This window comes from Muscardinus avellanarius, assembly GCF_963383645.1.
Source record: "Muscardinus avellanarius genome assembly, chromosome: 1".
Classification (NCBI taxonomy): domain Eukaryota; kingdom Metazoa; phylum Chordata; class Mammalia; order Rodentia; family Gliridae; genus Muscardinus; species Muscardinus avellanarius.
Genome location: NC_137786.1, coordinates 236,053,225 through 236,066,504, shown reverse-complemented (window position 1 = coordinate 236,066,504; position 13,280 = coordinate 236,053,225). Strand labels below are relative to the sequence as shown.

General features: G+C 59.7%; 1 protein-coding gene across 2 annotated transcripts in view; it reads left to right on the top strand.

The window, feature by feature from the left end:
- The window catches only part of SHANK2 (SH3 and multiple ankyrin repeat domains 2), a gene marked incomplete at both ends in the record, with an annotated part of 444,067 nt that extends 433,964 nt beyond the window's left edge, over nucleotides 1–10,103 (top strand). For both annotated transcript variants that reach the window (XM_080711505.1, XM_080711506.1), the window contains one exon: nucleotides 9,536–10,103. In XM_080711505.1, the coding sequence (XP_080567631.1) occupies nucleotides 9,536–10,103 (568 nt within the window). The remainder of the gene's footprint in view (nucleotides 1–9,535) is intronic.
- Nucleotides 10,104–13,280: the final 3,177 nt, after the last annotated feature.

Below are 13,280 nucleotides of genomic sequence, written 5' to 3'. Positions count from 1 at the left end.
GCTGAGAGAGAGGGTGGGCGGCGTGGCTGGCATCTGAACACGCGCGCGCGAGCTCTTCTCCGTCCTCGGCCAGCGGGCCGGGGAGGCACCAGTCCGTGGCTCTACCGGTGAATCCAGAGGGTAACACGCGTCTCTGTCAAACACATCCTACGTCGGACACACAACGTGAAGGCAACACGTCCTCTGTCCCCAGCTGGCCACTCGCGGCCCCAGGCGGGTTCAGCTGCCCCCCTGGGGGCTGAGGTGGAGCACAGAGTCCTCCCGAGGACCCTCCCTCGCCCGTGTAGCTGTGGGCGGCCCCGGGGCCCGCGCGTGGTTGAGGCTCTGGTCTCCTCCTTCCTCGAGACGAGCCCCACCTTGCCGCTGCCCCGGCAGGGCGCTCGGCCTCCCCGCTGATGTGTGATCGCAGGTTTCATTACTTGGGCTAACGAGGTCTTTTTTCAGATCCTGCCAGGAAGACATCTCATTCTAACAACTTAGCCCGTTAATCAGTGGTGTTGCACTGCGGTCGGGTCTTGAGATGCGGCCAAGAGCCACAATTTTCCCAGTTACCTTTTGGTGTGGATGTAAATAAATTACGTGACGGCTCCATCGCCCCTCGGAGGAATACTGACTGGCCCCATCTGGAGACACGTGCTGGCTCCACTGGCAGTAGGATTCACACGTTCAGGTGGCACCTCCAGGTGCAGAGAAACTCCACAAGCACCCAGCACGCTCCCGCTGGGCTCCTCTTCCATACGGGAAGTTCTTGAGAAACTCTAATGAACACACGCACACCACCCCAGCAAACAGCACATATTCCAAAGTCTCAATGAACCCGTAAAAACCAACTCACGCGGCCCCTTCCCGTAAGGTAGTATCAGCTCCCCTCACCCGCCCGTGCTGGGCATGGAACCCAGGGCCTGGCGTGCGCCAGGCGAGCGTTCCACCACTAAGCCGCATCCCCGCCCAGCCCTCTCCTCCGTAGTCACTGGGTTCAGGGAAAGTCACCGTCGAAGGCCTTGTCTGGGTGCTTCACACTCTGCGGACACTCCCACATGGGTGATAGCGTTCATGGCTACGGGCACAGGGGTGTGGGTATTAGCCCACTTCTCAGGACGACTCAGTGCTGGGCCGCGTGCACAGCCCCTGGGAGCCATGGCCAGGACCAGCCGCGGTTTCCACACTCTTGCTTCCCCCATTACCACCGAGGGCAGGAAGGAAGGAGCCAGGCCGGAGACTCCAGATAGAGACACTATTCCCTGTAGAGGCCAGCAGTGGCCTGCCCCCGAGCACGCCCACCCTGTGAGCGCAGGATGCCCGCTCCGCCAGTCACCTTCGGGCCAGATGAGCCCTGGCTTTCACACAGAAAGTGGACTCTGTCCTGTGTCTGGGGTAGGGAGGGGCTCAGGGAAGCCATGCCCTGGCAGGACCCCAATGTCCTTCAGGAAACCAGCTGCAAGCTGGGCATGGTGGCACACACCAGTCATCCCAGGACTTGTGCGGTTGGGACAGGAGGACCGCAGGTTCAAGGCCAGCCCCAGGAACTTAGTGATATCCTTGGGAACTTAGACTCTGTTTCAGAATAAAAAATAAAATAGATCGCCGGGCGTGGGGGCGCACGCTCGTCATCCCCGCGCTTGGGAGGTGGAGACAGGAGGATCACGCGGGTTCGAAGCCAGCCTCACTGGCTTAAGAGACCCTGTTTCCAAAATTATATATAAAAAATAGGTCTGGGAGTGAGGTAGAAGGGTTTCCAGGAACCCCAGTACCACCAAAAATAAATAAATAAATAAATAAATAAATAAATAAATAAATAGACAGCCAGGCGTGGTGGCACACTTGTAATCCCAGCATTCGGGAGGCTGAGACAGGAGGGTTGTGCAGGTTCGAAGCCAGCCTCTGCTATTTAGTGAGGCCCTTTGCAACTCAGTGAGACCCTGTTTCAAAATAAAGGATAAAAAAAATAGGGCTGAGGGTGTCTCTCAGAGGTAGAATGCCCCTGGGTTCCATCCCCAGTACTGCAAAAAAATTAAAATAAAATAGAGCTGGGGGTATAGCCCATCGGTAGGATACCCTTGGATTCAATGGCCAGGGCCACTGTGGGGGGGGGGCTCAGAGCAGGTGTGTGGCCACCTCCAAAACGTTTTTGTGGTCAAGAACAGCAGTCTCCTGGCCACTCCACTGATCCTGGCCCACGCCACTCGCAATGAGCACTGGGCCGCCTCCTAAGAAGCACCTGCCGATGCCAGCGCGGTGTCCCGCCTGGACGCCGAGGGCCTGGCTCCTGCCGGTACATGGATGAGGACACTGAGGTCAGGGCCAGGAAGCCGAGGGGCCAGGGTGCTTCACTCGGAACGAGACCATCCTGGCTGGAGCCAGGATGACCATGGAAGGAAGAGCCCGCTCTCTAACGCGCTGCAAGCCCGAGGCCTCGGAGACAGCGGGCCGCTGTCAGGCCGTGGCCTCCCCTGTGCCCGTGGGCCCAGGGCTCACGGTCACTAGGCCTTTGCAGCACTGAGTGCCCAGGGCCTGTCCAGTCTCCCCTGCTGTCGGTGAGGGTCACGCTTCGGGTTGGATGAGAAATGGGATGTCCCCGAGGCCTGAGATGGATGGAGGTCGCTGGCTTCAGGATCTAAACTAGACAAACACCTCTGACCTTGCTTTTCTGACCCAACTCCCCACCGGGATGGTGCCAGCCAAGGCCCCCGGGGGGGTGTGCTGCAGCTACCAGGCGTCCCGACAAGCCCGGGCTGTCCTGCCAGGCGGCTGGGGCGCCGGGCTCCGCTCCGGCCCGGCGTCCGCATTCCTTTGGAAGAGGCGGCATCGCGCTGCCCGCGTGCCCTGCTGCCTTGGGCGGGCCTGGGCTCCACCCACCGGCGCACTCTCGGCCCGGGAAGCTCCCCGCCACCCTTACATACATCTGGACGTTAGGAGCCACGAAGAGCCCTGAGCAAGACAAGGCTGGAAGCTGAACAGAGGGATGCCTACCAAGGGAGAAGAAAATGAGTTTTTCCAGGGAGAATTGAAAACCAGTCACGCTTTCTGAAGTGACAGACGGGCGGTGGTGCAAGGATTCTGTCTCCATAGAAACGAGGTCCCATCACCGCGAAAGGACGGCGTCAGCGATGGCCCTCCACTGCCCGTTCACCGAGTAGGCGGAACCTCCGGCTGAACTTGACCCTTTGAGCGCTTTCATCCCCAGGTTCTTTCTTAACAACTCCGGGGTGAGAGTGTTCTTTTCACGTCTTACTGGAACTCAGGCTGGGACTCGGGAGCAGAGCAGCAGCTAAGTGTTACGTCCTCACTCCTGGGCGCGTCTGATCGCATTCCAAGCAGCCTGGGATCCTGCTTCTCAGAGCGGGGCCTGCAGTCGGGGATTTGGAGGCATATTCCCTACAAATACGCTGTCAAAAGGAAGGCGACTGGGCGGCTTTCTTTAGCAACCAGTGCCCTGGCCTGATTGTACCAAGAAAGTAACTCATCAAAGGAAGCTGGAGTCAGGCGTCCCCCAGGCCGCCGGTTCTCCCCTCAGCAGGATGCCAGGGCTCCCCTCCGACGGCACGGCGGCTGGACCCCAGCACAGAGCCCGGCGTCAGCAGCCTGGCGTCCTGAGGGTGCCCGCGGTGCCAGCCAGGCCCTCCCACCGAGGTGGGTGTGCAGAGGTGTCACCAATGACCAGCGAGTGTCCTTCACCGATACCACGCTGTTGACTTTGAAAGGCCTTCAGCAACCTGCTGGACGGCGCTGTAGACTCTGGGTGTGAGTAGGCATCGCATCATTGAGCCGCTGCGTGGCCACGAGCAGGGGGCCCGGATGTCTTGTCACTCCTGTGGCTGGGGACCGGTGCAGACCTGGGACACCAGCTGGACGGCCCTCAGACCTGGCACCGCAGCCCGGCCTGGGGTCTCCTGAGTCCAAGGCCAGTTCGCCATGCTGCCCAGCCCACCACCCATCCTGGGGTGGGGAGAACGAGAGGACCATCCCGAGGAGGGCACAGAGCCCTCCAACTGCAGGTGTGGCCACTGGTCACTCACGGAAGTCACTGACTACCCCGTAGGCACCAGGCACCAGGCTGAGCCCAAGACTGATCGCTGGTCAAGGCCACGCCCTCCTCGGGGGACTCCAGACTTCTGGAGGAGAAACGGACATAAATGCCACACAAGCCCAAAGCATGGCAAACGTTGCCAAGGAACGATGCTGAGCCGCTGGAAACCCCGGAGGGGAGCCGGCACTCCGAGAAACCACCTGGAATACACACCGCGGCCGGCTCTACGAAAGCCAGGTCGGAGCTCCTCAGGCCCGGGGCGGCAGCAGGCCCAGGCCCAAGGGAACCCTCGCCGTGTGGAGGGGGCCCGGCCCGGCGGGAGGGCAGCCATGCGTGGCCCGTGGAAAAGAGCAGGTGGGATTCTGAGGATGGCCCACGTCAGAGGCTCACCAGCGCTTAGTAGGACTGGACTCTTGCTTCCTGAAAAGCACAGAGGCGGAGCCGGGCGTGGGGGCGCACGCTCGTCATCCCAGCGCTCGGAAGGCTGAGACAGGAAGATTGCGGTTTGAGGCCAGCTTCAGCTACTTAGTGAGGGGCCCTTTGCAACTCACTGAGACCCTGTTTCAAAATAAAGAATCAGCCGGGCGTGGTGGCGCACGCTTGTAATCCCCGCGCTTGGGAGGTGGAGACAGGAGGATCGTACAGGTTCAAAGCCAGCCGCACGCGCTGGCTTAGGAGACCCTGTTTCCAAATAAAAATGTAAAAATAAGTCTGGGAGTGTATCCCGGAGGTAGAAGGGCTTCCAGGAACCCCAGTACCACCAAAAAATAAAATAAAATAAAATAAAAAATAGGGCTGGGGCTGGGGGTGTAGCTTGGAGGCCCCTGGGTTCCATCCCCAGTACCGCAAAAAAAAAAAAAGGTCACAGAGATGCAGGGTCAGGGAGTCAGGGTCGTGGTAACACAAGGAGATCTCTATGCTTCGGGGGTCTGGGTCTGAGCCAAGGGGCACGTACTCAGGGGTGAGCAGGAAGATTTGAGGGGTATATGCCTCAGGTACCCAGAAAGACAGCGCACAGCCTTTCTGATACTCACTGAGCCCCACCATCCTGGCCATGACTCAGGAGACCCAGGCGTCAGCTTGCCTGAGCACAATTGACAGATACCAGGCATCTTCGGTAAAGCCAAACCAATCTGTTCTTTATCGCCACCCCCATGGAAAAGGTCAGCTTCGCACCCCACGCCCAGGCTGCGGGGGCAGCGGAGTAGCGAGTGTGCGCTCACGGGCGTGTCGGCGGCTTGTGCTGGGTGCCCTCAGGATCGCCGGCCCTCGTGGCGATCAGATGGGTCTTCACCTTGCTAGGTGTGGACAGGATGGGGAAAACCCGTTCCTGGGACGCGGGCCCCGGGCGCCCCCCGGGCAGGTTCCGACTGCGTGGGGGATGAGGGCCGGCCAGCTCTCGGCAGAGCCACGCTGAGGCCCCCGCGCCACCGCACGCAGCCTCTGCCCCCCTCACCGGTGCCGCAGCTCTCCGCCAGCCCCGTATTTCAACAGAAGGCGGCCGGGCTGGGCACGGCGGCCTTAGCCGTCATCCCAGCCACCCTGGGGGCTGAGGCAGGAGGATCGCAAGTTCCGGGCCCACATGGGAAATTTAGCAATACCCTGCTGCGGAATCAAATTTGAGAAAGGGCCGGGGATGTACTCAGTGGAAGAATGCCACTAGGTTTTTTTCTTTTTTTCGGAACTGGGATGGAACCCAGGAGCTTTCTACCTCCAAGCTGTGCGCCCAGCCCTTTTTACTGTATTTATTTATGTATTTATGTATTTATCTATTTTATGGTACTGGGGATGGAACAGGGACATTACCTCCGAGCTACACCCCCAGCCCTACTTTTTGTTCTTTATTTGGAAACAGGGTCTCACTAAGTCGCAGAGGGCCTCAGTAGCTGAGGCTGTCTGTGAACCGCGATCCTCCCGTCTCAGCCTCCCGAATGCTGGGGTTACAAGCGCGCGCCCCCACGCGCGCCCAGCAGAATTTTTATAAGTCAGTTTGTGTTGTTGGGAATTACCTCTGGGGCACTGGTCCTGGGTCATAGACCTCTCTGAGCCGTCTGAGGCGGCTGGGTGGCGTTTCACGGTCTTGTGTCCATGTGGCTTCGGCGTCTCGAGGCACCAGTCACAGCGAAGGTACTGTCAGCCAGGGACGCCCTGAGCCAGGAGGGAGCAGCGGCGGCCGCCCTGGAACGCTCCCTTAACGCGCTTTCCAGAGACGCAGGTCGCAAGGGGGGCCAGGGCTGGAGGCCGACGGGCCTTGACTCTCATTCTTAGCCCACTGTAGAAAGGAGGCTTGTTGGCCGGAAGCGTACCAGGGTGATCTTTTCCCCTCAAGCCAGGCACCTTCTCCATGTGCTGAGGGGTGAACTCCTGGCAGGAAGACAGGCTCCCTGGTGGAGTGGCTGCTAATCCCAAGGCAGCCCCCTCCCAGGGCAAGTGACTGCATTTCCTGGCCTGGGAGACAGGCACAATCCCCACCCACCATGGTCCGTCAGTCAGTTACTGCGCCCCTGTTCTGGGCCAGGCCCTAGGACTGAGCACAGAGCAGGCCCCTCCCAGAGCCGGAGCCGGTGGGTGACCAGAGGGGCTGGGACCACTGAGGAGTCCTGGCCGCCAAGGCGCGGGCCGACGCGCGGGTACACACGCCCCGGGAGCTGCGTCCTCGGCCCTCTGTCCGCGCAGATGGCAGCGCCTCTGAGCTTCTCGGTGAACTGTTGGGCTTTGGTTTTTTTGTTTCTTAATTCTCGTGTTTCTATATGGATTCGATTTAAAAGGGCAGACGAGAGAGTGATCTTCCAAGAGAGGGGGTGTGCGAGCGTGTGTCTGTTCTTAATCAGGCCAACAGATTCCTGTGTGTTCCGCCTGCAACCCAGTGGTTGCTTAGCAACGTAATGATCTGTGCACGCAGGAGGACCCAGTGAATCATGGCAGAGTGCTTAACCGAGAGGGATTCGGGCTACTGAGAAGGCGTGGGGTGGGCCTGCCGGCTGGCTGACCAGGCAGGGACACACAGGCCTCAGGCAGCTCAGACAGGTTCGCCGCTGGGCATCCTCTCCCGGTGTAGACGTACAGCGGCGTGAGCCCGGGGTGGGGGTGTCTCCCGCTCGGGGTGTGGATCTGCCCCTCCTGAGCGGCAGGAGGGAAAGCGTGGCCAGGGGCGGAGCTGTAGAACCAGGCAGCTCTGCTCTGGGCTCTTCAGCCGCTGTCCTGGTGCCCGAGTGCCCCGCTGTCTGCTGACTCGGAGGCCCTGGGCTGAGAGCGGTCTCCCCTGGGTCTGAGCCTTCCCTCCCCGAAGCTGCTTTGGGCTTGCGTTTTAATTACTTTTTCAGTGCTGTCTCAATCACCGTTTGTCATTCCCTCTGCTCCCGTGACGGGTGTTTACAGAAGAGGGTCGTGCTGAACAGAAGTAAGTGCCGTCTGCGGAGATGCTCGCGGGCTCCCGTGTGCCGCTGTCCCCGCCAGCTGCCGGGAGAGCTTCCTCTCTGCCTCCCGACAGGCACAGCTGTCTGCAGGGCTCTTCCTCACCACACACGGGCCCGGCCCAGGCACCCGGCGCTCCCGTGCACGGCCGAACAAGGCCTGGCCTCCGGCAGGGTCATGACCCCGCCGCCCTGCGAGGCCACCTTCCTCCCATCTCGTAGGTCTCCCCCTTGGACCTGAGAGGGGGCCTCTTTCAACTCCTTAGCTCAGTGGTTCCAGCCACAGGCAAACAATGGCGTCCCTAAGCAGAGGCCATCCCGCCGCTGTGGAGGGCAGACCCCCAACTCCTGCTCCCTGGGCAGCCGCAGCCTTACCCGAGTACCAGGGAGGGGCTCCGCAGGTCCGCCCTAGAACCTCGGTGTCCTCAGCCCCGCTCTACCTGCAGCGCCCCACCGGGCTGCAGGCTCTCCGTCCTGACTGAGCCTGCCCTCCGACCGGCTGCCCAGGTGACCAGCACGCCAGTCCCATATGGCTGGCGTTCCCGGGCCGGCATCGCCCTCCGGGGAGCCGCCTGAGAGTGCCCGAGGTTCCGCACCCTTGACCCCTCGTGGCAGCTCTGACACTGGGCTGCTGGCGGCACCTCGGGTCAGATGCCCTCCTCTTTCTCCGCCTGGACTGCCCTGTACTTGAGGTGACGGCGGCCGACTTCGAGTGGGGAAGTGCCGCCGAGAGGCACAGGGGAGGGATGGCCAGAGCCGCCAGCCACGCGGCGCGCCCCTCCGGGCCCCGGTGCTTGGCACAGCCAGGATCTGAAGGAGAGGCTCCAAGGCCAATGCAGGGTCAATGTCAGCTGTGCCCACGGTAGACCAGCTCCACCCAGCAGTCCCAGCTCAGCAGGGCAGAGGGCTTCACAGCCCTTTCCCCGCCCGCCCGCCTCCCAGACAGAGGGCCCGGTGACACAGGAAGATGCCAAGACTCCGCAGGCACCTGTCGGAGCCAGGTCTGCGGCGGGCATCTGCAGGGCAGTGACAGGCTAGTTCCTCCCAGAGCTGGCGCATCCGGGCTCGTGTGAGTGTGCCCGGGAGACAAGACGCTCACATGCCTGCTTCCACCCTGTGGTGGCTCTGGCCGCAGGGCACGCATGGCTTCAGACTGGGAATGGCAGAGGAGAGCCAGGCCCTCAGGGTACCCGTCCTCCTGGTCTGGCTAGAAAGCCGCAGGAGGCCTGGCCGAAGGCAGAGGGGGACTTCAGGAAGTGCCGCCCCACGCAGGCGAGTGGGACCAGGCGAGCCTCCCTGGCACTGGGTGCACCTCCAGTCCACGGGGGGTGGGGCCCAGGGGGGTGCTGGCTGTGCCCCAGTTCCAAGGGCTTTACTTGCTAGCCGGAGCAGACGGGCAGGACAGTGCCAGGGACTCCCGTGGCTGCCGAGGGAGGGTACAGCGCTCCTTCCAGACCTCTGCTCTTGGCAAGGACCGCACAGCCTGCAGCTGAGTCTCTAAGGAAGGGGGACACGTCAGCGCACCCCGATCTGTAGTCAGGTCAGCGCTGGGCAGGCTCTTGTGAGGTGGGCCTCTTGAGTTGGCTCAAGACACACCCTGACAGAGCGCTCCTGTCCTCCGGGTCTGGGAGGACTTCCTCCAACCCTGAGTGTCTGCGCAGCCAGGGGTCTCCCCGTCCTGAGGCAGACCTATCCCTGCCCTCGTCCGGAAGCTCAGGGCCGTGGAGCCAAGGACTGCCAGGCAGCTACAGAGAGGGTCCCTCCGCCAGGATCCCTCCCGGGAGGCACGGTCCCCAGGCATGTTCCGCCCGGGCAGGCCTCCTCTGGCCATCTTGCCCTCCTGGGCGAGACCCCCGGTTGCCCCTCACCCCGGGCACAGGCTGCCCAGGCTGGGCGCAGGTGAGTAGGCTGGCGTGGTGTGCTGTGGTGCCTCTGAAGCCTCTCTGCCTCCCGTTCCTTCCCCTCTGCTCTCCCTGCCCTGGCAAGCCATCTGCTGGCTGCCAGTGCCCCTGCGTTGGCCGCTCTGGTGTGGTGTGGTGCCTCCCCGCCCCCCAGGCGACCTGGCCCCTGATGACCTTCTCTGTTGCTGTTTCAGAAGCCCAGAGGTCATGAGCACCGTCTCAGGTACGCGGAGCACGACGGTGACCTTCACGGTTCGCCCCGGCACCTCCCAGCCCATCACCCTGCAGAGCCGGCCCCCCGCCTACGAGAGCAAGTCCTCAGGGGCGAGGCGCGCCCCAAGCCCCGTGGTCTCGCCCACGGAGCTGAGCAAGGAGGTCCTGCCCGCCCCTCTGTCCGCCGCCGCGTCTCCTTCCCCCACCCTCTCAGAGGTCTTCAGCCTTCCAAGCCAGTCCCCTGCCGGGGACCTGTTCGGCCTGAACCCAGCGGGTCGCAGCAGATCGCCATCTCCGTCCATATTGCAGCAGCCAATCTCAAATAAGCCTTTCACAACTAAGCCTGTCCACCTGTGGACTAAACCAGACGTAGCGGATTGGCTGGAAAGTCTGAACTTGGGGGAACACAAAGAGACCTTCATGGACAACGAGATTGACGGCAGCCACCTGCCAAACCTGCAGAAGGAGGACTTGATAGATCTCGGGGTGACGCGAGTCGGGCATCGGATGAACATAGAGAGGGCCCTGAAACAGCTGCTGGACAGATAAGGACGGCCGCTCCTTCCCTCACAGACTTCCCGTTATAAGTAGAGATGGGCTTACGCTGGAACATTTGATGGACAGGCAGTCTGAGCGCCAACCCCGTTCCATGGGTTTGTCTCCTGGAACCCAAAGAAATGCCGAGGGTGTCCGCCGCTGGCTGAGCCGAGGCCTTGAGAACCCGGCTCTCCACGCGGGCTCCTTGGGTGGCTCCGTCCAGCAGGGGAGGGCGTTTTTCTATCACGGAAAGAGATTTCCCAGCCTGCCTCCCAGCATGCAGGTGATCTCCTTTTGCTGGGTCCAAGAGGCTCACGTCAATTTTGCACAGGGGCCTTGCTGTCGTAGGCAGACGCTCCAGATACCTCCTGTGACCGCCCTCCTCTGCTTCCCGGGCAGCTCTCACCACCCAGGCCCAGCACAAGGCCTTCCCTCAGCCCCGTGCCCCCAGCGGACGCTGGGTGCTCACTTGCGCCCGTCTCTTTCCTGTCCTCGCAGTGAGATGCTCCCGGGGGCGTGCCAGTGCCCCTCCTGAAGCCGAAGGAGCGCACTGGTCGCTCCCGGTCACGTTCTCCACTCTCCCTCCCGAGTGAGCTTCCGCGGTCCCGTGGCCGTGAGGTTCTTGGCAGTGGTGGGCCTTTTTGATTGGGACCGGGCCGGCTTTGCTTAGCTTTCTTTCTTTCTTTCTGCAAATCTGTTAGCATAATTCCAAGGTAGCCAAACAGATGTCACCTGGAGTTAGTGGAAACACAAAGCCACCGTCCCGAGGAGGAGGGAGGCCTGGCCGCCGAGACGTCCTCCTCCAGGACCGGGGCAGCTCCGCCAGGGCAGCCCGCGATGGAGGAGAAAGCCTTCCCTGCCTCTCTGAGTCCTTTTAGTTGAAGCCCGTTGCCCTCTGCAAAGGTCAGCACAGGTGAGCATCCACGCCGATGTGAGGGACCAGGCGCCGGGTCGTCCTCACCGCTGGCTCCGGGGAGCCGGCGTCTTCTGCGGGAGCCGGCGGGCCACCGCGACCTCACTCCGAAGCCAGCGGAGGGTGAGCGTCCGGGCCAGGAGGGCCCTGCTGCTCTCAGGGGCCAGGGAAGGTGGTACTTCGGGGCTCTTCCCCCTTTCTCTGGGAGTCCGGGAATCCCACCAGCTTGTCTTAACAGTACAACAGGGTCTCGGGGGACCCCGTGGGCAGGGAGTACAGACGGGACCCGGGGCGGAGAACTGAAGGTGAGCTGCAGGATGCGGTAGATGTGTGCGGAAACAAAGGCAGGGAGCGCTCCCGGCCCGCAGCCTTGCCTCTCTCCTGGCTGCCGGGGCCTGCCCCCTCTTGCCCGGCGCCCCTGCCTCCTCGGATGATCTCTGACAGCCACGGGAGGTCACCGGTTGCACATGGGCCAGGAAACATCCAGTCGGGCTTCCCTCACATTCCCCCAGATTTGCAGGAGGCAAGAAGGACAGGCGTTGGGTTTTTATTATGATTTCAGAACTAGCCCAGCCCATCTCTAATTATAAAACATGATTTCTTTTCTTTTCTTTTTTTTTTTTTTCCTTATGCTCACGACCACGTGTCTGATGAGGTCTGGAACAATCCTAGAATGAACTAAAATTTAGCGATTTAAAATCTCTTTCTTTACTGCAAGTTTAAATAGGTGTACAGATAGTTTATAAGCACAATATTTTAAGAGAAAAAAAAAGTGGCTGGTCTACTGGGCAGCCTCTGTGCCACTCAGTGCTAGAAAGTTAAAGAAAAAAAGACTTTTGTGATTTAATGATACTATTTCTGTGGAATAATTATACAAGTATGACCTTTTTACATCGACTTTATCTGGATGCGTCTGAACCAGCAGAGCTGTGTTATATTTTCCATGTTTGCTAGAACTTTGTCATTGAAAGACAATTATTTCTTCAAAAGTGGTTACCAGTTGCAATGCAGTTTCTCCAAAAACAAAAACAAAACACACCACACGCACACGCACACGCACGCGCGCACACGCACGCGCGCGCACACACACACCACACCCCCGCTTTGGGAACTCAGTCTTTGGACCTTGTCTGTTCCAAAACCTTTCGCAGGTCAACCTTCGTGTTCGGCCCGATCCAGCTGGAATCGTTAGGACACTAAGGCGTTCGTTTTACTTCATGCCCTTTCAAGTTTTCCATCGTGAGATAACCGAGTCTTGCTCTAGAGAAATTTGAAACCAAGCCACCACAGGCAGCCTGCCGAGACCGCCCACTATTTCAGAAAATGTAAAAATGGCGGCAGTTCCGCCACGAAATTCGTCTTCCATTTGGTGATTTTTTTTTTTTTTTTTTGCGAAATTTCAAGTACACCACTTCGCCAGGCTCTTTTCCTCTGCCTACAGTTGGCATCACCTCCGTGCTCGGCGCCAGGCGGGCTGGCAGGCAGGAGGCTCGGTGGCTTTGGGGCTCCCGAGCGTAGGCAGCCGGTCGGCCACAGCAGCCGCTCCTGCCCTAGAGACGCCCCAAGCCACGCGCCCCTGGCCAAAGCGCCCCGACCCGGGGCCTCGGAGCCGAGAGAGCGGTACGTCTACGCTTCCCCGCGTAGAAAAGTAGCGGGACCGTCAGGCCCTGCACTGAGCAACCAGACCAGCCCCGGTTGCCAAGATGAGTCGGTCTCTAGCACCACTGAGATGATTTTGCTACAGGAAGAAACAAGCCCTCATTCAGACCACCGCTCACGGTTCTCCCCTCCGGGACGTGGACCAGGCCCTGTCCCCGGCCCCGCTTTAATGGTGGAACACACGTTAAACTGCTCATACATCGATCATGTTAATATAATCCAGGTTTTAAGATCAACTTTTGTTATATACTGTAATTTAAATAAACTGCATTTACATACCTAGGTTCTGTAATATTGCGTATACGAAACCAAAATCTCTCGAGATGTAAATTATGTATACCTGCCAAGATACCTTCTGCGGGGCGTCTGTGCGCATTTTAAGTTGATTCATATAATATAAAAATTGACTCAGTGTGACTGTTGATTTGCTGAATTTATATATCACAAAGCGAATTATTTGTGGTATTTTAGTTAATAAAATGGTGATTATTTTTTTTTTCCTGAGTTAAAGAACAAGCAGGCATTACCCAGGTGGTCTGGCAATGACTTCTTCTGTGTGTAGGCCACAGATACTGATTTTCCCATTAACGATTTGTTTTTGTTTTTTAAATACTAAT